Below are 25,128 nucleotides of genomic sequence, written 5' to 3' on the forward strand. Positions count from 1 at the left end.
CTAATCAAAATTCATTTTTAAAACAAACAAAAACAGATATACCTTTTTTAAAATAATCGCTGAAGAAATATGAGATATGTATTTTGTGTTTTTTTAAAAATAAATTTTAATGAGTTGGATAAATGTAAAAATAATTGCAGATCTTAGGTTTATTGCGTTTTATTTTTCATCGAACATATATCGATATGAGTGTAACCCGCGACAAGGCAACACTGCGACCGATCTTTCGAAGCTGCCGCTGGAAAGACGCTGAAGATGACCGTGATTGTCTGAAACATACACACACGTATCAATCTAAACATCCGTGACACGTAACGAGGACTCGAAGAGCAACCTCGTATTCATTGGCACACAAATACAGAAATAACGCGTAAACCGACCCATCTTTCTGTATATACGTTTCCATATACATTTACATATACATATGTCGATGTATTGAACGCGTACAGCCACGACACTTAACGTGAAATCCCGTTTCAACATTCCCGATCTACGTCTGAATCCGTCGAAGAATACATATATACTTTGAAATGTATTAATGGAACCAGCGTGCTTTCGAAGATGATCAAATTTATAGACCCTTTTAGAATTGATGAAAAAACCACCTATACAGAAAATTGTAAAGTGATAAAGAACAAATGATCGATAAGTTTTCGAGGGGATTTATAAGATTACCCGCAAATTGTCTAAGTAATTTCAATTTGCTCGGACTAATCGATCCTGTTGGTAACAAGATCGCGTTAAACATCCCATTCGAGGCGATCGACTATACGGCGTAGAGCAGTATGTACACATGATATACCATTATCGATAGAGGCACGCATACCCGTTGGTACATACATAAGTTCCGGGCGGCGCACGTAGAAATGCCACATGCACCTCGGTTTCGAAGGGGCCTGCGTGCGTCCCGGTAGCGACAACAACAGCGCGGGAGCAGACGAGAACGGAAGACGGAGGACGCCAGTGTAGAAAGAGAGAATGTAGCGTCGGAAAGGAAGAAAAGAGAGGCGGAAAAAAGAGAGCGTGAAGAGAGTAAGGGGGAAAGAGAAACGGACAGACGTGCTCGTTTCTCGAATCGAGCAGTATGCACGAGGACGAGAGAAGAGGACGGTGGTGGTGCTATAGGGAGACCTTTTCCCTCTATCGCGTGGCTCCACCCACACGCCGCCACCGCCGCCGTCGAGGCGCACAATCTGGCAACAGTGGCTCGCTATAACCGATATTGTGGCCGTGGATTGAATGGAGGGGAACTAGCTCAGGTCAAACCTCCCCACCGGCACGACAACCCCTCGGTCGGAGGAGCGACCCCTCGCCACTGTTCGCTCTCCGTCGTTTCTCACCCCACCCAACCCCTGCAGCATCCTTCTCCATCCTCTATCCATTTGCCTCTTTCTTTCCTTTACTTGCCCCCCACTCAGTCGAACCGCATCATCTCCCCTTTCCCCTGTACCCTTCGCTTCTACGCTTGTCCCTCGTAGTCCGACCGTATCCCCACCATCTTCATTTTGATTGTCTGCGTTCCATGGAGTGGCACACGCGTGTGCCGCAGTGTTCCCTACGTCTGTGCGTTGGGTGCGAGTGTCGCACTCCTGCTAGATGGCGTTCGTATGCGCCTGCGCCTTCTATGTATGTGTGCTTGTATAGTAACTCCCACCGCGTCGTCCAACGCTCTACCACTACCGTTAGTATCTTCGTTTAGTCGTTGCTTCGATACCAACACACTAGCGACCAGCGTTACTACCACTATAATATCCCAGCGTGCCTGCTGCCGCTGCCGCTGCTGCTGCTGCTGCTGGCTCCTGCTACCAACACATCACCGTGAGTTACCAACACAACGGAGAAAGGGCTGCGTGTCGACACATGTCGTACGAAGAATCGACGGACGGGGACACACCGTAGAGATACACAGAGCGTATACACACAACGGACGATAGAGAGCGCGCAGGTAGAGCGACGGAGAAAGAGTATCGAAGGGAGCGAGAAGGAGGGACAATGAGGGAGCGAGGAAGACCGATGTTGGCCCCAACAGCCTCTCACTAGACAGTATTACTTTCAACCGTTTAGCGGGGCCAATGCTACCCAGCGCGGAGTAGTCAGTCAGCCGAGCAGTCAGAGTCAGCCGGCCGCGAATACCGAGAGGACGCCTCTCCGTTCGTTCACGAGTATCGTCGTCCAAGACCATCCACGCGACGATCTCCAAATGTTTTCGTCATAGTCCTTCGAAGCTTTTGCTGGCCGCTACCCCTGTTTTACCGCCGTCGTAGTTCGTTATCTGTGTATTCAAATGTCCTCGACATCGAGTCTGCCAACGATTTCTCGTGCATTAACGATACCTCCTGTGACAGACTAAAAGGCGCGCTCGATGGTATAATTGATGAATATGAAATAAAAAGTTTCCTAAAAGTGTGTGAGAGAACGAGAGAAAGAGAACATTTGTGCTGACGATAGAAAGAATTTAAAAAGAAAAGATTTCAAAGAAAGAGTATAGTTTTTAGTGTGATAAGTATTTTGACATTGATTTCAATACGGTTCGAAATCAAACGGTGTGAATAATTGAAAAGAGTCGAAGAGACGTTACTACTCGATAAAGTTGTTGCCGCTACTGTCGCAAGGACACAACACCGGTATCGGCCACGAGCAGCCAGAGAGTTTTACCCTCTCTCACGGCGCATCCGAGTCGCACGCGCGTGCAACACTCTCTGGTGGGTTCCGCACGTTCAGCCGAGCTAGTCGGCGGAGCGTTTCTCGCTTGTTTTGTCGTTGTTATGAGGAGGTGATGAATAGACGAAAGCGTTGTAGTGTCGAGCAACGTGGTGACCGTGCTCGTCGTCGTGACGGACGATGACGATGAACGTAGACAGATATCATAAACGCGAGGAAGTGTGCTCGTTGGTGTGATTCAGTGTTTTACTTCGAATCAATTCCATTTTACACGAGAATTGGATTGGATTTATTATTTCGTGAATCAAGTGTATCTACCGAGGATAATGCGATTCTGTGTCATTCTTTAGGTAAGTGGTTGTGCATCGTTTCCCTTATTACCGCATGCTTGGTTAAGTGGTCGTCGATTATCCAAAGTGTCACGATGGATCACGAACGATCGATTATCAAAATTTCGTTCGTTCGACGAAAAATCGATTTATCGTCCATCGATAACTGAATTTCGATTTCAGCTGTGATACGGTTTGCAAAAGTCTGCATTCTCGCGACTCGCCACTTGCTCGTTACGTTGCAGTAGTAGATATTCGAACCGGTAATGCGCTTTCACAACGGGTGATTGTTCTAAAGATGTGTCACTCCGTCTCGCTCGGTTTCTCGAACCGATCCCGGTTAACCGTGAGAGACAAAGTAAGAAGACGATGACGAAGGAATCAGATAGAGAGATAGCTTTCGCGCAGAAGGAGACGCGAAAAACAGGCAGAAAGTCACGTCTACTATAATCTTCGATTGTCGGCAGTAGCCTGTTGTACTCGGCGTATTAACGCCTTTATGTGTAGCGACTATTACGTGCAACGATGCGCTACCAAATACCTTTCAAAGTTTTACAATCTACCGTCAATACTTACACCCCTATAACAGCAGGTTTATTATCGACTGGTGCATTCTCAACGCTCGTACATTTTTATCGATAAATAATTTAATTTATCGACGATCTAATCCGTCACACGACCTTAATAATTCATTTCCTAGAAAAACTCGAGTCTGTTTTACCATTACGCATAGAATGACAGGTATTTGTTGCAGCTGGAAGAATGAAAACGTTATCTCGGTGATTCTTGAGGGAACGATTGAAATAAACGAACAGGTTTTGTCCGTTCGTTGGTCGGTGACGATAATCGGTATGACATTGTCACTGACGTTATCAGTCGAGATAAAAATACTAAAGAAAGGCGTACGGAACGAGAGAGTTGGATTTGAATCGAACGAGACGACGCGCGTTACGGTCACACGTACACGTAAACGCGGCGATCTATCTGGCGTACGCTGAGATAATCTTGGCAATATTAAACGCGCAATAGGCTCCGCTATGCCCGGGCTATCTAATCGTTTATCGCCGTCATACGCCAAGTCACTGTACTATCGACGATAGTTCTGCCGAAACTCCGCTCTTACGATATGTTTTATCAATATACCAAACCCCTTGACACGTTTCCTATCACCAGTCAATTGAACATTTGTTCATCATAGACAGAGAGTTCCATTTGATAAAATGCAAAATTATGATTTTATATGGAAAATCGAGTGCTGATAGTGAATGGATTAAAATTTCATGATTCCATTGATGCAAGTTAAATTTCTTTTCATTACACGAATAAAAGTTCATTCTGGTTTCTCTAGCAGAGATTCTTTATTAAGGTCCAATAAATGGTACTTCATCTGATAATGAAAGTTTCCCAAAACGTCCTAAATATAATTTTCATTTTTTAACAAAATCAGCGATAACACTGTTTCACCTAAAGTTTCTTTACTTTAAATCAATTTTTATACAAAATTATTACATGGGTTGGAATATTTTTGGAACCTACTGTATATTGGATTGAAACGTATAATCTACAAAGGCAGTAGACCGATACCAGTCACTTCGGGGAACCTAAAAACTACACCAGGATCCCTTGACATTTATGAGCCGTTGGTTCGATGCTGTGCAGCCTTGGTGGCGCCTCCATTGCTAGCATTTATTTGTCGTATAGAGCGCTAGCCTTCCCTGGAGAAAAAGATGGAGTGAACGAAGAAGATTGCACCATTGATTCTACAATTTCATCCAGATTTTATATAATCATATAATCCATCAAAAATTTACACATTTTCATTTTTCCTTTATACCTTTTAATTTTTCAATCAAGCATCGCAATAATTTCTTTCAAGTAACAATGATAAGTTTAAGAAATAATTTTCTGTAGAAACGTATAACGCATTGCTTAGCGTACACGATTAAAGTCGGTTGTCCAGCGCTACTTCTACGAATGTTGAGCTTTCACCTAACGCCATGGGGACGTGTAACGAGAGGGGGGTACTTGTCGAATGTGCTCTCCGTGCACGTAAGTACGTACACTTGCATCGTAAACGTATGCACCGAGCGGATCTGTTTCGAGGCGCGGCTGCGATTTAGGTTCTTTCGCGTTATTGCGCCTCCGCCACTCCACCGGCAAAGTCGGTTTCGTTGAAAGCCTTCTAATCTCGATACAGGCCCCGTTGCGGTGGCACAATATCAGAAATAGGTTTGTTAAAATAAGCGTACACTCGATGGCGCATACCGTGCTTCCCAGGGACGTATTACCGCGGGGCAAATCACCCGGTGGTAGATTGGTGGGGATGCACCAGGGGAGAGACACGTTCTGGTGCACTCTCTGCACACACATTGCCCTTATCCACAAATAAATGAGGTCGGCTTGACGATTCATTGCTCTCGCGCATTCAGCCGTTACTATTGATAATATCGTTTAGCACGTTCATTGCTGTCACCCATATTTGGGTAACACTTGAATTTCCGTGGAAAATAATTGGAAATATTTGAATTAGATATTTGAAGTGATGGATAATAGGATTAACGAAATATTCGAAAATTATTTAGATCACATTGTTACATTTTTCAATTGAACCATTTTATTTGTTATTTCACTCCTTTCTATTTTTGTTATTCTACTTCTTTCTTCTATTTTTATTTATTCTACGTCAAATTATTTCAGTCCACTGATCAGTTGTTTTTGATAGCACAGCTAGAACAAGGAGTGCCGTAATTTCTCAACGTGTGCACGGCTACAAAAAAAAAAGAGTTTCGCGAACACGGTTTGTCGTAATCCAGCTATAGGACATCGGGGTCGCGGCATCGTGTTCGGCAGACATCAGAGCAAGATTTTTCAGGTGTTTCAACAAAGAGAGACGCCGCTGCTATTTACCAATTTGGCAAATATCAGCGAGTCAGGAATATATCGTCATCTTTGATTGCGCACTCTCGCGCGCGGAGCGAGGGTACTTATTTGTCAAGGACGACGAACAGACGCCTCGGAACTGACGAAGAATTATGTCAGAGGAACAGCACGTTATAAATTCACCTTGAAGTGTTGGCGCGTAGAAAATTGTGGCATCGAGCTTTTTTTTCACATTCTTTTATAGCAACTTCTTTAGCCCTCTGGCGTTGGGGTGCCATATTTGGGACGCGGAGTGCAAGGTGGAGTCCTCGAAACTTTGCGGATTTTCTTGATAAATATTACAGTAGAGAGGAAGATTAAATTGTTAGACTCCATCGCATACTTATTAACTTGCATAATCGCGGTATCGTCGAAAACTCGATGGTCTAAGAATTTACTTGTACACTTCGCTGCAATGAGAGCCTTTCTTAGTTAAGAGTAAAGGTAAGGGTGCAGGTACTCGTCATTTGCCTTTGATCTTGAAAGAACCCTAGAATCTCTAAAAAGCACGGACCTCCATCTCGGCAACAAAGGGTTGAAAACCTTATTAATTTCACTGAATTTTCACGTAACGTGAAAACGAACCCTACCATGATTTGCTTTGATCCAATTTCGAAATTCAAGGCGTCGACTCGGTCGAGTTTTACCAATCGGCCGGCGAACGCTCGAGGATCTCTCCGTTGAAATCACCACGCAAGCAAGAAAACTTTCTTCGAGAAACGAACGAGCCGTGCCACGCTCTATCCTTCGAAGACCACACCGCGCGTACGTACAGCTTGCGCAAACGATTGGTTTACACGCGACGGAATCCGCTTGGTTGGATTATGAAACGTTTGTTTTGCCGGCGCGAAGCGGCCGCTCGTGACGCTCGCGGTCCGACGACAATGGAACAGCCTTCGAACATTATATCCCCGCACGCGCGCTCAAGGTGAGGCGCAATTAAATTTTCATAATTGTCCGTTGCATAATGAGGTCTCGGAACGTGTTATTTATTTATTTTTTTTCGACGGTGCGCGTTCCGAGCGTGGAACACGAATTCGAATGAACCGCCAATGATCGTCCGACAAAAGATCTTCCCGGAATCGTTTATCGCTGTCGGCTGCTCTTTTATCCGATTGCGCGTCGATGCAGCGCGATATACAGCGCGTCGAATAAACGAAAGATATCGTTATCTCGAACGCTTTTAATTGTATACCGCTGTGTTTCAGATTGTTTAATTTGAAATTTACGGCGCCGTCTCTTATCCCAGGTTCTTTGAACTTAGATCGAATGCCGGTATTCATCAAACACGTAACGCAACTCGCAAGAGTATCACTTATTTAATTGTAAGTCAATTGTATAAGTAGATCATTAGTTTTCGAACGGCTAATTTCTGTTATCTCCTCGGCCGTGGTACGCGCGGTAAGGTGATCTACTGCGCATGCGCGCGAATGACGCTCAAAGCACCAACCGGTTAATTTCGTTCCATGTACTTATGTCAAACGCCGGGCAAGAACGTCGATATTTCCAACACTATGTATAGACTACAGCAACGCGAACTTTAGTTGCGTCGATGAAAGATAAATTTGTTCTTTGACGAAGTTATAGTGCCGTCGTTTACATGCCATTACATATGTATTAACCCTAAAGACGTAGAAAGACTTCGTTCTCGGAATGTCCCATAGCGAAGTTGTTAAGTATGCGATAGTAAATCACAAAATGAAGATTGAAAAAGAATAGAAAAACAGCGTTTCGATAAGTATCAAATGATAAATAGTTCTGTAAATAAAGCGGCAATCTAAAATCGATGTTCGGTCGCACGTAAGATGCGTCTATTAATCAGAAGTAATTGTGCGCAGCAGGTCAGGCAAGGTCGCGTTCCATCTTGTCCGCGAAGCCGGTAAAGCATCGCTTGTCATTCCTGTCGCATACGCTTTATCGTCGATCGGTATATAAAACAGCGTCTGCTGTTAGAAACATAAACTCGTTAGTTTCTTCATGGTTCGGTGATAACCGTGAAAACAATGTATATCGAATTTACGTTGGAAAGATTAATTACCACCGTAACGATAACGTGTCTAAAAACGTGTTTAAAAACGTGTTGGCATGTTGAGGTGGGAGGAGTCGAAAAAAGGATAATCGTAAAAGCGTCGTGACAAAAACGTTGTGTATCGGACGGAACGATCGGTTAATATATTAACCGCAATTGCTAAGGGGGTGCGTTGATTGGCCGGAAGCGATTGCGCGTGGTAAGGTCGCGGCTCACCTTATCCAGGAAGACGCGGTGATATCAGCTGTCACAACTTTAGCTGCTCGTTTGTTCTTCGCGACTATCGGTTACTATTGATAAGCGTGCGCGTCCATCTGCTTCGTTGCGCGCATGCGCGAGTTTGAACCGTGCGCATGCGTGGCTTTGAACTATGCGCGGTAACTTACCAGGCGTACGCAAAAGTTTTAGTCTTATAACAATAAATATTTGCTTCATACTTGCAATCTCCTTTTGATTATGTTTTATAATTACTGTTTTTTATTTAATCTTATGAATACCGTAATTGGAAAAAGACTAAAACTTTTGCATATACCTTATAAAATTTGAAAAATTATATAAATAATTTAATTTTTTTATACTGATATACAATTAATAGTAAAACGGGATCGGAATATATAAAATAAAAATAGTTATTTGTCAAATGACATATTTAACTGGAATGTAATGCTATGATTAAATTCGCGATATTTATAGTTTAGTATTTTAGAATCCCCTGTTGGCGCTTCATCCTGTGGTTGGTATCTTTATTTAACGCGTCGTATTAATCACTTTCCTTGTACGTCGCAGGGATATAATTATCTTGTAGCTTTTATCTGGAAGAAAAGCATAAGAAAGCGGGAGACTTTGTAATCCGGAATAATTAATGCAAAGAGCAGGTGGAAGAAATATAGTGCCTTTCATGATATATATATATTTAAACAGCCGTTTCCGCGCACGTGCCAACTTGCGCGCGATTATTTGAAATTAACGAGTCTCTCCTCATGACGAAGTACGCGTTGAGCACATAAAATAGTATCGAATACTATTATTAAATTGAGTATAAAGTAGTAATAAAAATAATAATTTTAATTCTTAGTTTTAGGAAGACTATAATCTTTTTTAAGCATTTCTGTGAAAAATATTTTTATTTAGACAGTATTCATCATCAGTGCCTTCCAGTTTAACCCTGACATACATCAAGTTACTAGGCACTCGTTATAAATCGTACCAAAGATTTTCAACGAGAATTTCGTTGATCCGTTTTGCCTCGGTCGGTGGTAAAACGAGCGATGTTATTTCGGTGCTCTCCGAGATAACTTATAGATGTGTGTATATATTCTCTTCACTTCCTTATTTCCAAGCTTCTATGTACATATATGTACACACACGTCTATGTATGTGTATATATACAACTATAAACGGACTTCGAAGAAAGTATGTTCTTCCACTCGTACATACATTACAGTTCAAAACAATTGTCTCGATTTCTCCGGTAATAAGCTGATTTCCAACAGTCTACCTTTCTAATTCCTAATAAATTGCTTCCTCGTTCAGCCCTTGCGTTACTTTGCTTAAACAGCTTTTAAGTTAATCACTCTTCAACCCTTTTGTGTTAGTATTATGTAACTGATTTACATAATATTCATGTAACAAATTGTGAAGTAATTTAAGATTCAAAAGTTTCTTTTATCTTCAACTTTTATGGGACATTGGTTCTTGTAACTTTACAAGTTTTTCTTTCGTACGCCCTCTAATAACTAAGAGTAGTTGAGCTTCAATATTAATATTAATAACAGTCAACGCGGATTCATGTTAACATTTTAGTGCTAATCCCTTTAGGTTAATAATTTTCCTAGTTTTAATCTTTGAATAATTGTTACAGACCATTTTATAAATCCCCCAAGTTTTATTCGAATCAATGAACAAGAGTCCATGATATTTCCATTCAGCAGAATTTTAAGATAAATTTCTGTTTCTACCTCTGCGTGGGAGTAACAAAGAGAAGCAACGACGTATCGTTGTCGCTTGTCGTTCCCTTTATCTCATCGCGGCAGGATACTACGTTGCTGTAACGCGGTGCACCGGATCGGGTGATATTTATGTAACGGTCAAAGGGGTTAAGTGTTCTGGGAAAGTTTCCAGAGCAACGATTGGCCGGCGGCTTCCGTGATTTCGTCATCCGCCAATCAACGCCCCGAAACAACTTTCTCCGAATCCTGACAGGACTGGCGCGCATGCGCACGCGCGTGCGCCTCGGCGTTTCGCTGAAGTGCATCCTCCGCAAGATTTATTGCACGTCAAAAACAAGGTGACGTAAGGCGTGTAACAATTTGCCGATACAAAGAACGATTTCGACATTGAAACTACCAGCCATAGGACCGTAAATGGTAATGATGAGATGTCGGCAATACTTTTCAGGAAAATTTCATGCGCACGCGGAAGCGCGCGAAATCGGCCGCATTTTTAAATTTCAAATCCTTTCGATCGTTGTTATTGGTTACGTTTGTGGAAAAATTTGAATTGTCCATTGGCATAGAACCGATTGTTTAATATAAATCTAAGTTCCGGTGAAGAACGAAGGGAACGTTCTGACCTTCGACCACGAAGGGTTAATATAATCGGTTTGGTAATCAGTTTAATTGAGTAACTCGATGTTGCATCGAAGGGGAAACGCTTTTTGGCGGATCGAATTTATTGAAGCGCACTCGAGTGGCCAATTGTTTGTGTGTCAGGGACGTTCAAATTTCGTTTTGTATATGTATATACGCTTTTTATTCGAGAGGAGTACGTTTCGTTTTAATCTGAAGCAATGGAAGTTGTAAAACAAAAGATGAATGTTTCAGCTCCGGATATTACGCCATCGCTGATAAACTACTTCCGCCATATTTCGAGATATTCGGAAGCGCGCATGATGTAACTTATAGAAATACGGTTGTTCTCGCGAGATTACAAGTTTTTAATGGATTCTTACATTAACGTTGGAATCTGGATAATAAATTTTGTTTAAAAATTCATTTATTATTTCTTCCCTTTTTTTCTTCAAGTTAACAATGTTATCAACGATTTTAAATGATCAAAAGAAAAATTCTGTTTGTATTTTATAAATAAGGTAATGGAATTTCTTCCACGCCTTAGTTGACACAAAGATAAAGCATGTAAGCGATTTCTTCGACGTAACGGACATCACGTCCAAAAATTGTTAACGTGTCAATAAACGTTTCGTAATCATTTCACGAATTGCAGTACCAAGGATCCTCCCCTCCAATAATTTGATTCGTAAAGAATTCATGGTTGAGTATTTTTTTAGGTACTCGGCCACGTTTCAATTGATACAGATCTTTGCTGACTCTAAGAAAATTCGGAAAAAATCGTGAATAATTATATGAAATTTCAATGTTATTTTTGTAATTAAAATCTATCAGAATTAAAACTTAATTATGTATAAATATAACAAAAAATAAAATGCAAATTTTATGAAGAAAAAGAATTGTAAAAAAGAAGTGTAAAAAAGAAGTGCAAACATGGAAAGGTAAAAAATTGTCGGCGAATAAAGAGGCAAAATAATATTTCGACGTAACACGGTTATCCCTCGTGGAATTGTAACGTGACACCGATCGCTGAGGTTTGTTACAAAACTTTTTTGCGACGCTACCCATTTGTGCACTATCACATATATTATAGGTCATAATTATTAAATCGTCGTAATGTTGTTCCAGAATTGGACTGTGATCCTTACATAATGATAAAACGAGACATATCATCCAGTTGCATAATATGTTTGTGATGTGCTTGTTTGCGAATATTCAAAGTAGAAATCGTTTTAACGTGGAATACCTTTACAAAGAGTTAACAAGAAGAAACCTTAAATTTTACTTCTCGTAAAATAAAACTTCTTGTTCACTGATTAACTAGAACAAAAATGATTTCTTGTTTTCTTGAAAAAAATTCAAATTATTATTTTCTACATTAGTGTCAATTTAATTTGGAATTTTTTCTTTAGTTAACAATAAGTAAAAGCAAAATTTTTCTTTGCTAATTTACACGTTTTTTATTATCAGCGGGTCAATTGCGGTCTCTTTTATGAACAACTTTTCCATCCACATACAGACGGAAGGAAGTTGTCTAATATAATTGTTGAAAGTCCTGCGGTCGAATCTTACAGTTTTTCGGCGTTTTTGTTACCAGCGGCAGATGTTACTTCCGTTTATACGTCGAGGCGCGCGCTCACGACCTTATGCGTCGCACGTGTTCCCGATGATTTTGAACATGACGGAAACGATCAAGGAAAACGACGAAAGGGAATAGTATCCTTGACCCTCTTTGGACGAATTCTTCAAATCATATGTAGTAGTACTATCAATCTTTTTTATATCTATTTAAAGAACGATAGTATTAACTATACTTGGCTCCTTAAAAAAAAAAGTAAACTTCGATAATTCATGTTTATTAAAAGATTTATTAAAAAACTTTAATTGTAGTAAATATGTTCTATAAGAAATCATGAATGAAAAATTATTATTTTCAAAATATCAATATTGATGCTTTTCCAATAATATGATAAAATATAATAATAAAATGGATGGCATTCCAATTAACGATCGAGTATGAACGTAACAAGTAGGAACGTAAGATGAACACTTAGATACGGTATGAACAATGTAAAACCTTTTACATTTCATTCTTATGTACCGGTTGCTTAATTGGGGTGCGGTCTGATCGAAATCGGGAAAGTAGAATAAAGGAGTGGTATAGATTTCTAAATTCAAGAAACATTCCCGATAACCAACCCAAATTAGACCCATTAAATTTCAATGACAATTAATACGATTTTTTTTCCACGCGAATCGAATGTCGACCGAAGAAATAACACCGTTCGGGTTGCGCGAGGACGTTAGAACCATCCTCTGTCGTCCGACCTTTTCCTAAGGCATCGGTAAAGATCTATCCAGCTCGAAATGCCACGAGCGTTTGTTGCGAATGACAGATTCTTCTCATGGATGGTCTCCGAAGCGACAGAAAGAGAGAGATCCACCTCTTCTTCGGCAAACCGTGCAGAAGAACGCGCGCCACCAGCCGATGGGCACGTTTCGCTGCAAGCTGATATTGCTATTTCACGAGTCATCGTAGCTGCATATGCAATTGCCGTGTCAAGCATATACCCGAAGCTGGTTGGTTGGCAGAGAATCGTGGATGCGCAAGCAGAAAAACTCTCGATATCTGTTTTTTTTACCTCTCGCCTCTTCCACGTTATCGTATCTTGATGAGCACCTCGAGTGAACCAGTTCGTTTTTATAATTCATTCGTTTTACGCTCTTGGATCAGCGTTAATGACGAACGGTTAGCAAGCACGCAACGTAAATTTAGCCTTTTTTTAAATTATTTTCTGAATTTAATATATATATAGATTAGTGACGAAAAAAAAAGGGTTAAATGGTTGAAAAGATGAAGACACGTTCAGAATAGATAGAACAGGTTTTTTACAGCGCCAAAGGCTGCCGGCTAATTCGAATCGATGTCATCGAGAATGACCGAATGAAAATAAAAATATTTACGGTAATGACGCGCGGAATCATCTTAGGTAACAGGCACGTGTCAAGTTCAGCTTGAAACTTTGGTTTCCCCTGTAGCCTTGATTTTTATGTAACTTCTTCCTTGCGCCGCGTAATTCATAGCGGAGCTGTCGTACAGCCGCTCGATAATTCCCTATTCTATGATTCCTTCGATGATTCTTCATTTTCAACGAACGCGAATGCAAAAGTTTCAGCGTTTCCATGGAAAAGTCGAGGATGATTTTCACGAGAATGCTTTTGTCTCCGCGGTTCCCACCGAAAATAACGAGGCGACACGGGCGGAGATCAAAGCCCTCTGTCTCTCCCGGTCTCTCCCGACGTCTATAGCAGAGAGAGAGATAAAAAGAAGGAATTCCTCCCACGATTCTCTCCGCGAGTCGACCTCGGACGCACGCTCTTGTTTACGTGTCGCAGGCTCGTTGGTTCGCTTTGGTTCGTCCCGAGACTCTCTCGAATCCTCGTTCCCATCCTCCTTCTCTCGGTGTTGTCCTGATTTTAGTGAAGTGTTGCGATCGGTATCCGGCGTGTTCGTTTTTTGTCCTCGTTACTCCCGCGCCGCGTTCACCGTCGCTTTGTCACTCGCCTTAAAGGTGCGTTTAGACCGGTTCAACGGCGATATGTGACTCTCCCAGACAGGCTGCTGGGAGAACGTTTCTTTTCGGCTCCGTTCGAAACTTCAACTCGAGTTATAGAAAATCTATTAAGAATCCCTCGTCGATTCCCTTAACAATTTTCTAACGCAACTTCGAGTATATTACGAGGTGCATCAAAAATTAATCGAAAGATATCGAACGAACTTTGCTTCAGACCAGATAGACAGGTTCCAAAGGGAGGTTTAAGGTTTTAATAAAAATTTTCGTTAATTTTACACCGGCTTTAGTTTTACTATAGCATCATCATTCGCCTTTAACACTCGCCAGTTTAACGGTCATTTTATTCGCGTTATCGTGAAACGATGTTTTAACGATCGTCGCCGATGATCGAAACTGGATTCATAAGGGGCGAGAAGTTGTTTGTGTATACCAGTTCACGGAGTACACCGAGCGAGGAGAACGCGGCTATTATGTGTCGACGCGCGACGACCGTGAGAGGCCCATTTTATCTCGTACAAGGATTCCCTCGCTCGATATTATTCGCCTCCACCTCGACACGCATCGACGGCATTAGTCGCCTCCTCGGCTTTCTGTAAATGGGGAAACAGCCTTTGGGCTAGTCTCCATGAATATGCGGGAATTTGCTTTCGAAACGACGCGCCGACTTTGAACTAGAATCAAACACATCCATCACTGAGAAGAAATATGTAACCGATTCTTTTTATCAATAATTTTTCAATGTTCTGTTTGATTTCTGTAAAAATTCTGATTTTATTTATTGCATTTCATTCATTGTCAGTCCTCGTCTTTGATAATAAGTTAAGTTGTGGCGCGAATTTTAAATTCCGCCGACAGAGGGCGCCAGCAAATGGCGCTCTGTATTCAATTTCCCGCTAGGCGTCGCGATCGTACCCCTAGATGTCTCATAATGTCTTCATTTACTTATTTAGGGTTCGAATCGTTTCCAGTTCATAAATTGACATTGCATGAAATACTATAGTATCAGTCTTTAGAAAATGATTTGTATCTTGTTTATAATGACACTTGTTACTATTTTTATATCAGATTTGCTGTTATTTTATCTCGCAATGTCCCATCTTCGAAATACGCCAGCTAACAAATCACGGCCATCCCGACCAGCCTTTTTCCCTTTCTTTCTCTCACGCCAGCAGCGCAAGCTGTACGCGGTAGGGGCTTTTGTTGCGTGCCGAGTGGCCTCTAGTTGACGAAATATTGACATCCGAGAATAGAAACCCGTTGTGGGCTTTACAGAGAGGGGCCCAGCCCGCCCCCGGTCGGTGTTCATAGGGGAAGACAGAAGGGGAGAAGAAATAAGGGAGAAGAGAGAGAAAGAGAAAGAGCGTCGAAGGGAAAAGGCATAGATTCGATGGATCTCTCCCTCTCATTGCTTTTTTACCTCCATCTTTTTCTCGCCTACTCTTTCACCATACATTCTCCGTCTCTTTCGCTTTCGGTTTCTCCCTCCTTTTTCTCCTAGAGTTGCATTCAGCACAAATTCAAAGAGGGTGGGACTCCGGATGACGTCAACCTTCGAAATGCTCCCTGTACGCGCTATATCTGGACGTAAGTACGTTACGTGTACACATATGTACAGGGTATCTCGGAAATCAAATATGAAGACCATGGGCAGCTGTAATGGCTACCTCTTCATTGTTATATGATTGAAGATTTATTTAAGGAATTCCTTCTGACAGGTGTTAATTGTAATTAACTATGCTATCTGTTTGCACTGGTATCCCAAAGTAGACTCAATGACAGAAGTTGGAACACTGTGGAAAGACTTGGGCACGATAAATGGGCTGTTTAGCTTGGAAGCGTTACATACGTATTATCCTTTGTTAATTTATACATCCTTTTAATCTGGAATATTTTATATTTGGTTACTTTTTACATAGAACGTATATTGACTCACGAAAGTATTCGAACGATATGGGTGTATATGTTTCAAGTAATGATTCGAATAAATGTAGTTTACTTCGTGTACCGTATTAAACGACTTTCTAATAGCGCTCCGAACAATGTCTCCCAACGTGTCGATATATTTACGCACACCCTGTATACAGATCCAATATGGACATGTGTATGTAGACGAGCGAGAGTACACGGCAGGGAGACGTGTTCCTCTACTGTCGGACGTATTCAATTCGACCGAGAGAGGCTATTATTCGAAATTTGTTTTTGTTCGATGTGCCATAATCGCGTCTCGAGGACACGACACGCAGAAAAGAGAAGGTTCTCTTTCATTTTCGGGTGACGGAGAGGCGGCGACGCGTCCCTCTTCCGTTGACTTTGAAAATCTCTCGGGTCAAGCGGGCGCGAAAAAAATTATTTAGCAAATGATTAACGAGATCTTTATATCCGTTTTTTTTTTCTTCGTCTTTTTTTCATCTTATTCTAGTTCTAATAACGTGGAGGACGTTCCTTTCGACTGTCGATCGTAACGGTTTTATTCCATGCCAACAGAGAATGGCATTGGCGACAATGCTTGTATATTACCTCTCCCGTGCAAATAACAAAGTTATTTTTAAATATTTCGCAAATTTTAATGTCTCTTTTTACCTGTGTCGATCCTGTCATGGTATTGGAAAATTAAAAAATATTTTCAAACAGATTCGGATAAACATTAGGATGACGGAATATTTATTTCTGCTCGTAGTATATCTGACCGATTATCATTCTATGCTTCCACCGGTAGAATCCTTATCCGTCTGCTATAAATCGTATCTTATCAAATCGATTGAAACTGAGAAGTTTAAACTTCTCTACAGAGAAGTTTATGAAGGTTCACTTTAGTAATGGTGAATACAAATTACTTAAACGATTCATTGCACTGAATCAACATCCAGGAAAGCATAATTCCGGTGTTCTACTTTCATACACTGAAAGTTTGAAGTACGAAAGTTTCGAATCAGTATGGCGGAGAAGAGAGGTGCTAGAGGGTGCCAGTGGCGCTGAAAAAGCGCGCGAAATAAGTTCTACCTACTTGAGCTTTCAAAACGTTCATTAATCATTAATGTTTCAAAAAATCACCAAGGTTCTTTTGAAATTCTATGATAGGCACTACAGATTACTTCTTGAGCATTCGTAGCAAATGTGTTAATAATTTTTTTAATAGGTTAGGCGTTTTTTAAAGATGGCTAATAATTCTAATTGACTTTATAAAATAATTATTCGAAGGAATTTAAATGAAAGGGTTCTAGTTTCAATGCAGAAATTCCTGGTGATTTTATAAATTATCACGAGCATGCGCAAGAGTATGAAGCGTGTCACGTGGTAAGCCGACACCGCGAAGGATACGGTACGATACACACGGTGCACTCTTTCACGTGTTCCCCGAGTTTCGAACATTATATAGAACAATGGTCATCGTATACCCTGTTGTCCCGTGACTTCTTTTTCACGTCTGTCTGAAGTGAATTTCCCCAGCCCAGTATCGCCTCTATTACAAGTTAAATTTCTTTACAATAGCACGGTCTACTAAGTCCTGTCCAACTTCCTCGTCTTTGTGACCAGCTTGGAAAGTACATTATAACCGTTTTATTTATAACTTCTACCTGTAATTCCAATAAGCATCGATTGCCTCACAAGGGATAATGTCAAAGTGCCATCTACTAACACAACTCGATCCCTCTGTTAGTTTTACTTTATTCTACTTTAGATTATGTTTTCACTAAAAATCCCTACGGTATAAACAAAAAGTTACTAGATCGAGAATAACTCGAGAAACTAGAGATGTTGGAGATGTTCGAGTTACAGAGACTGCACTGTGAAATCATTCAAACGTCTAATGATACTCTGCACTACATATTCCACAATAATTAGAGAAAGAAAGCGTTATATGGAGTAAGTGGTAGCAAAATGGTCGCGAGAAAGCGTCTGGAATAGAAAGCACTGTGTTCGTTAGAAAAGAATTGTACAGGCTTGTCGATGTTCCTCTGTAATATTCCCATTCTTAGAGTGCTTCAAAAACCCCAACCATTGAGATATTTTTTTTTTTTCGCTGTATCGATGTTGTATCGGACAAGTCGAAAATGATCGTGCAAAAGGCGATGTAGTAGGTTCCACGGGCACGATTGCACCGGCAAACGGTGTCTGTAGCAGAACGATATTATAAGCGGCGGCAGCAGCAGTGTGTGAATAGCGAGCACGTGCATTTCCCACAGAAAACCAATAGGGGCCTTGGCCAGCTGGGAACATGAACGGTGGCGCAGGGTTCGCCTCTGTCTTTCGATCTTTTGGGGTATACGCGCCTCGAACGGGGACAGAAACGTTTCAACGAAGGCTACTCCACGGCATACAATATTCAGGCCAAGGAATATGTCGATAAAAGGGCTCGACAAAGGCATCGTAGTCCCGACTTCTTCGTCCTTTTTATCTTTTTAACGATTTACTAGCCGGCTACCGCCAATTCGAACCTATGCGCTCTTCTATTAGATTAGGGACACCATATGGCGTTTTGAAAGAAATCTAATACCAATTTTGATCTAGGCTAAATTTAATTTTAAAAATTGACAAAATTTAACTGGGGGAAAAAATAGAAGATTTTTGAAATAAATAATATTTAAGTAAAAAAATATCTTTCTCTACATATTTGTTATATTTGAAGAGTTATTGTGTGAAAAGGGGGATTGCTGAAATCTGACAAACCCAACCCAAATCCCAAGAAAAATTTTTTACTCAACTAAAAGCCCGACATTCTCAGGTTCTCCCACACCCCTAGATACAACCAATGATTAGCGTTGAAAATGACTCGTGTTAAATATACTCTAATTTTCTATTCGTGGAATAAAAAAAACTTCGATGAGGGGGAATCAGCCGTAAATCGATCGATAGAGCGTTTAGAAAAGAATTAGAAGGGAGATAATTTCAGTTTAGTTTTAACCTTTCGCGAGTTAATCGTTTGGATTGATACCTAGACCTGGGAATTGGTAATTGTAACTTAACCATTCCTTTTGGCATGAACTATTTGAATATTTTCGATGAAGGATTATATACGCGATCTTAATTAGGTACTGTTAATTTAATATTGAAGATGATCGATAGAAGGTTCAAGTGTTTGTCACGTGATACGCGATTTAAGTTGACGACCTTCTCAAATAATTCAACGATCATGAATAACTGACATATTATTATTGCTGGGCAATGGAAAATGGAGAACGTTGCGATACAATCGATTACTCGTATAGTTCGAACACGAATCTGACCTACAAAGCGATACTTATATTACTCTTGCTTCGATGTCTGTTAAAACCGCTCTCCGAGTTACTTAACGTTTCTGAAAAAAGAAACTCTGAATAAAAATGCAATTTTTCTTGTGTGCTTTCAGCAGTAAGTCCGGTTTTCATTGTATCGCCTTTAACGCGTGAGGCGCGATCATCGGGGTCGTTTTCGTGAAAGTTAGCAAGAAGAACAGCATCAACAACGGCGGCGATAGGCGTTGGGGTGCAGCCCGTGTTATCATCCGGCTATCATAGCACGGTGCCACCCCAGAACGGGGGTGGTGGTTCGACATTTAGTGCCGCGGCGATGGTGGCAGCTGCCACCGCTACGGCCACCGCCACTGCTAGCGTGGTGGCCATGCAGGACCGCCAAGACATCCCCTCGCAATTCAATCAGGTACGCTTTCATAATTACTTATCTTCGTTAGGTCAAATGGTGGAAGTACTATGGGACTGTTAGAAAGATGGCAAATGGCAAATGGCGCAAATGGCACAGTTGTAGAGATAAAGAACATTAGACATTTTTCCAACAACACATAAGTATATAGTATTTATATAAAATAAATATTTGTTATTTTTAAATGAATTTTATTGATTGATCATAGATGCAGAGCCAACATGGAATACCCCACCAAACGTACAACGCAGGGTACGCCCAAAGAGGACCAATGGCCGGAATGGGGCCAGTCGGGATGAGCAACTTTAACAGCATGGGCACGATGAGCCCGATGCACTCTATGAATTCCATGAATTCGATGAACAGTATGAATGGCATGAACTCGATGAATCCTATGTCGATGGGAGGTATGAACGGTATAAGTGGTATGAACGGGATGACCCCCATGAGCTCCATGAGTAACATGGGTAATATGGGCATGAACAATATGATGGGACCTAACAACATGCAGATGAACAAGATGAGCATGCAGGTATGAAAAATACATAACGAGTCTTCAAGATTTCGAGGTTTCTTATATGTGACTTTTCGAATAAAAAAAGCATTGCACATTTCAGGCTCAACCACACCAGGGCTATCCAAGAAGACTAGCACCTTATCCGAACCCTGCGATGCACATGGCGCAGAAGAGGCAACAGGGTCCTTACCCGGGTCCCAACCCGGCTGCGATGCAACCGGCCTTCAACGGCATGACGACGTCGCAGTACCCGACCAATTATCCCGCGGCAGCCAGACCGAACTTTCAACCTCAGTACCAGCCGATGCAAACGATGAATCCTTCGGCAGCTGGCTTTGGGCCTAACTCGATGATACGAGGAGCGAATATGAGGCAAACTGCACCCTCGTACCAAACCGCGAATCAAGCGGCAACCAATCAATACTACGGTAGCAATGGTATACCGGTTAGCATGGGACCTACCACGGTGGGCAATCAATTCGTTGGCCACCAACCTAACTCAGGATACGCCGGTGGCGCGTCTTCGTACGGGGCGACCGGGGCTGTGACCAGTCAGTACCAACAGGATGTCGCGTCGATGAGAACGACGGGCGCAGGGACTCTGAATTACCAGCACAGTCCCATCCCTGGTAACCCGACACCTCCGTTGACCCCGGCCACTAGTATGCCTCCGTACATCAGTCCGAATCCGGACATCAAGCCTAATTTCAACGATATGAAGTCACCGGTTAACATTCAGAGTAAGTGTTTAATGGATCCATGTTCATCTTGCGTTAGATTGCCTTGGGGCAAGTTCTTGGACAGGCTTGTTATGCGCGGTAACTTAACCACGCGTCTCTCTGTTTCTCTTTACAGAGGACGATGAGTTAAGATTAACATTCCCCGTGAGGGATGGCATCATTCTTCCACCCTTCCGCTTAGAACATAATCTGGCTGTAAGCAACCACGTATTCCAACTGAAGTCCACGGTCCATCAAACCCTGATGTGGCGATCGGACCTGGAACTGCAGCTCAAGTGTTTCCATCACGAGGACAGGCAAATGAACACGAACTGGCCGGCGAGCGTGCAAGTATCTGTAAATGCTACGCCGTTGGTTATCGATCGTGGTGAAAATAAAACGTCTCATAAGCCCTTATACCTGAAGGACGTTTGTCAATCGGGAAGGAACACAATACAGATCACGGTATCGGCGTGTTGTTGCGTAAGTATTCAAAGATTCCGTATCAACCATTTCCACGAATGAAATTGATTGCCAATATATTATATACTATTTTTTTCTTTCATTTACAGTCACATTTGTTTGTGCTACAATTAGTTCATCGACCAAGCGTGCGAAGCGTACTTCACGGATTGTTACGTAAAAGGCTGCTCACGGCGGAACATTGTATCACTAAGATTAAACGAAATTTCAGTAATACTATTTCAAATAATGGTATTCAGTCGGAGAAGGATGTTGTAGAACAGACAGCACTTAAGGTAACGGCATTTGTCTCATAAGTATACAGTAAAGATTCGATAAAAGCGAAACGCTCGGGACCGAACTTTTGCTTATTCGTGCAGTTCTTACATTGTTAGAAGTTTACCGACCGCTTCGAACGTAGAAAGGATAACGAGTGAAAAAGGGACTGCTGATCTTTCTCTTCGTCTTTTTATTTTTCATTTGCTATCCTTTCCCAATTATATCGTGTTTGGTATCATTTTAATCAGCAAAATGTCAGAAATATTCTGGTAAAGGTTTTATAAGGAAAAAATGAAAACTAACAAAGATGGATTGTTGCATTAGTATTATCTCACTGATAAATCCGATCCCAGATCTCAAAGAGTATACCCTCCAACGGTGGGGATGAGTTCTTATCATTTATCGTACAGATCTTTTTGGCATTTATCGAATATTTACTGTATAAGTACCTATATTCTTTTCATGTGAATTTTTTTTAATACTTAAAATTATGATTTTCTGCAGGTATCCTTAAAATGTCCTATTACCTTTAAACGTATTACACTGCCAGCTAGGGGACACGATTGTAAACATATTCAATGCTTCGATCTCGAGTCGTACCTACAGCTAAATTGTGAAAGAGGATCGTGGAGATGTCCTGTATGCACGTAAGTAACTTCTCAATCATTTCTTTTTCAATTAATAAACCTGACCATTCTCTAAATTAGAATGATCTGTTTACAGGAAACCTGCCCAATTAGAAGGTTTAGAGGTTGACCAGTACATGTGGGGCATTCTGAACACTTTGAACACCGCGGAGGTCGAAGAGGTGACGATAGACTCGGTGGCGAATTGGAAACCAGCTAAGAATTTAACTGGCATCAAATCCGAGGAAGAAAGCGATTGCAAAAGAATGACGAAGGCAATGTCACCTGGAAGTATGAACATGCCAACGATGAATAATTGGGATATGAATCAGGCAATGAGTCCGTACATACCGCCTGATATGAGTAGCATCGTAAGCGGCTCTATGATGAATAACACGCCGTCTACGTACGCGAATAATAATATCAATCATCGGAATTCGTCTGGAGGATCGTTCGATATCAACTCCGGAACGAATACGAATACCAATAACGATTACACAAACGGTGCAGGGCCACTGTCGCACTTGAATGAATCAGTCAACTCCTTGGATCCTCTCAACGCTATGGAGAAATCACTGAACGATCAGGTAAATTAAAGTTTTTTAAACATCAACATCAAAGTATTTGATCTGTCGATTCTAATGTTTGTATCATTTGTATCGCAGATGCCTCATACCCCACATACACCTCATACTCCCCATACACCCCACACACCAGGCGGTGGAAACAGTGGTCCACCAAGTGTTCCCCCTGCATCTCAGGAATCCACGGGAAATCATAACACGTCTGGTAATACGAGTACAAACATAAATAACGATACTGCAGACATACCATCTGACTTAAATTTCGACCCAGCTGCAGTAATCGATGGCGAGGGTACCGGTCAAGAGGCATTGAATGTGAGTATATGAAATTTTCAAGATGTAAAGAGGAAATGTATAGTAATTGAAGTTTTAATAAAATTGTTCTTTGAATTGTGTTCACAGCTCTTGCCAGACAATGTCGTGGATCCAATGGAATTACTTTCGTACCTGGATCCACCAGATCTGAACACCCCTCCCAGTAGCGGCGCTAGCAGTGGTAACCCCTCATCAAGTGACGATATATTAGCACTCTTCGAATAAAGAAATATTCACGGGCATCTCTCAAGAGAAATAATCAAATCGCGACCCTAACGTTAAGGCGAAAGAAGAAGTGAGAGAAAAAAAAAAAATGGAAAGAAAAAAGAAAAAATAAATTGATTAACAGAAGACACAGGTTTGCATCTTACTACAAATATATTTCTAAATCGGAAGAAAATAATTGTAGTGATCGATTTTCAAAACGTATTGGGGTCACTGTGGGTGCTTTCACCTAATTCAATGGTACAAAAAGCTTAGCTCTAATTATAATATTCCTATTGACGAAGTTAGGGCATATTATTAGATATAAAGACGACGATGACTTTTAATTAATAGGGCGGAAACGAAGCACCACCGGGCTGGTGTAGTGCTTAATTTGTAAAGATGTTATTGCACGGATTATGTTTAGTCCTTTGACATTGGGAATTTTTTTATTTCCAATAGAATAAAACGAACGCGATTATTAACATTGTGCCGGGCATATGTTCCAGAACTGACCACCGCGGATATATCACAATTATATTAATTGTGTTCAAAAGAAGGTAATCGAATTTTTTAATACCGAACATATAGAAGTAATGTTTTTCCACTGAGGAATTTTACATATAGATTAAATACTAAAGGGACATGTTTCTTTGATAACGGTAAATGTGCAATACGATCGACAAATTTACATACATTTTATACAGATTGCCATTTATCCAATTCTTCATTCCAAAATAAGTTTTTACAGAAATAATATTTGACAAAACATACCATACTATAGAATAGAATAATTAATTTTTTTTTTTTGTGAACGATATTTCATTAACAAACATTACAAATCGTATAGCACATTTATAGACTTTTATATTGAGAAAAAATACAGGCTATCTGATATCAGCACAATATTGGAATGATTCTTTAGAGAGCTCTTAGTGTACCTTAAAAAGATATATGTAACACTTACTTGACGAATTTATGATTTTGGAATATTTGCTTGACAAAATGTGCTGTGCTATTTCACAAGACTTCACTTTGAAGTTCTCCCTGCAATACAATCTTTACCTCAGAACCGGTCTACTCGCATTCAGAAAGGCTATGATGGACCTACATCACAACAGAAATACAGTTGTACAGTAACTTTTGTAAATAAGTTTTAATCGAGGAAAAAAAAAAATAGATAAGACGTTCATCTGTTGTGAATTTACCCTGCTTATTGATGGATATAGCGCATATAGTGTTCCTTTCCTTTAGATGATTAGTGACAACAGATGACACACAGAAACGAGGGCATATCGGGCTTCACACTGGAGGGAGAGACTCTATTTCACGTGGTGTATCTCCTGAGTTTTTGCAAGTATACACGTATCAAAGAAAACTTCTAATTATGTTTAGAGAATATATACTATACATTTTTTCATTTATACGAAAAAATTTTTTTATTTGTTAATTTAATTTTTTTTTATATCTATTTTGAGAATTTATCAAAATCAATTTATTCCCTTAGATAAACGATATTTTGTTATGATACACAAAATCTCTGAAGATACATCAATTATATATAGAGTTTATTTTCACATTTTGATGTAGTACTTGTAATTAAATCTGAAACAAAACAGTTACCATCTTAGAGTTATTATTTTTGTTAAGATTGTTTTAGAAAGAAAAATCGCGACTATAGATTTAAATTTTCCAGGGAAACTAA

The 25,128-nt window shown here is 40.7% G+C and overlaps 1 protein-coding gene across 2 annotated transcripts; it reads left to right on the forward strand.

Moving 5' to 3' along the window:
- Window positions 1–2,104: 2,104 nt before the first annotated feature.
- Window positions 2,105–23,577, forward strand: tna (Zinc finger MIZ domain-containing protein tonalli). Of its 2 annotated transcripts, none has more exons than XM_034318412.2 (10): window positions 2,105–3,011; window positions 19,428–19,717; window positions 19,926–20,249; window positions 20,335–20,974; window positions 21,090–21,436; window positions 21,526–21,711; window positions 22,199–22,341; window positions 22,418–22,907; window positions 22,986–23,219; window positions 23,307–23,577. In XM_034318412.2, exons 2-10 carry the CDS (start codon window positions 19,628–19,630, stop codon window positions 23,442–23,444), a joined length of 2,592 nt encoding a protein of 863 aa, XP_034174303.1. In that variant the 5' UTR covers window positions 2,105–3,011; window positions 19,428–19,627; the 3' UTR covers window positions 23,445–23,577. The 2 variants fall into 2 exon arrangements, with proteins under 2 accessions (XP_034174303.1, XP_034174304.1); XM_034318413.2 differs by having other exon boundaries at window positions 19,431–19,717.
- Window positions 23,578–25,128: the final 1,551 nt, after the last annotated feature.

Source organism: Osmia lignaria, chromosome 6 (assembly GCF_051020975.1).
Source record: "Osmia lignaria lignaria isolate PbOS001 chromosome 6, iyOsmLign1, whole genome shotgun sequence".
Classification (NCBI taxonomy): Eukaryota; Metazoa; Arthropoda; class Insecta; order Hymenoptera; family Megachilidae; genus Osmia; species Osmia lignaria.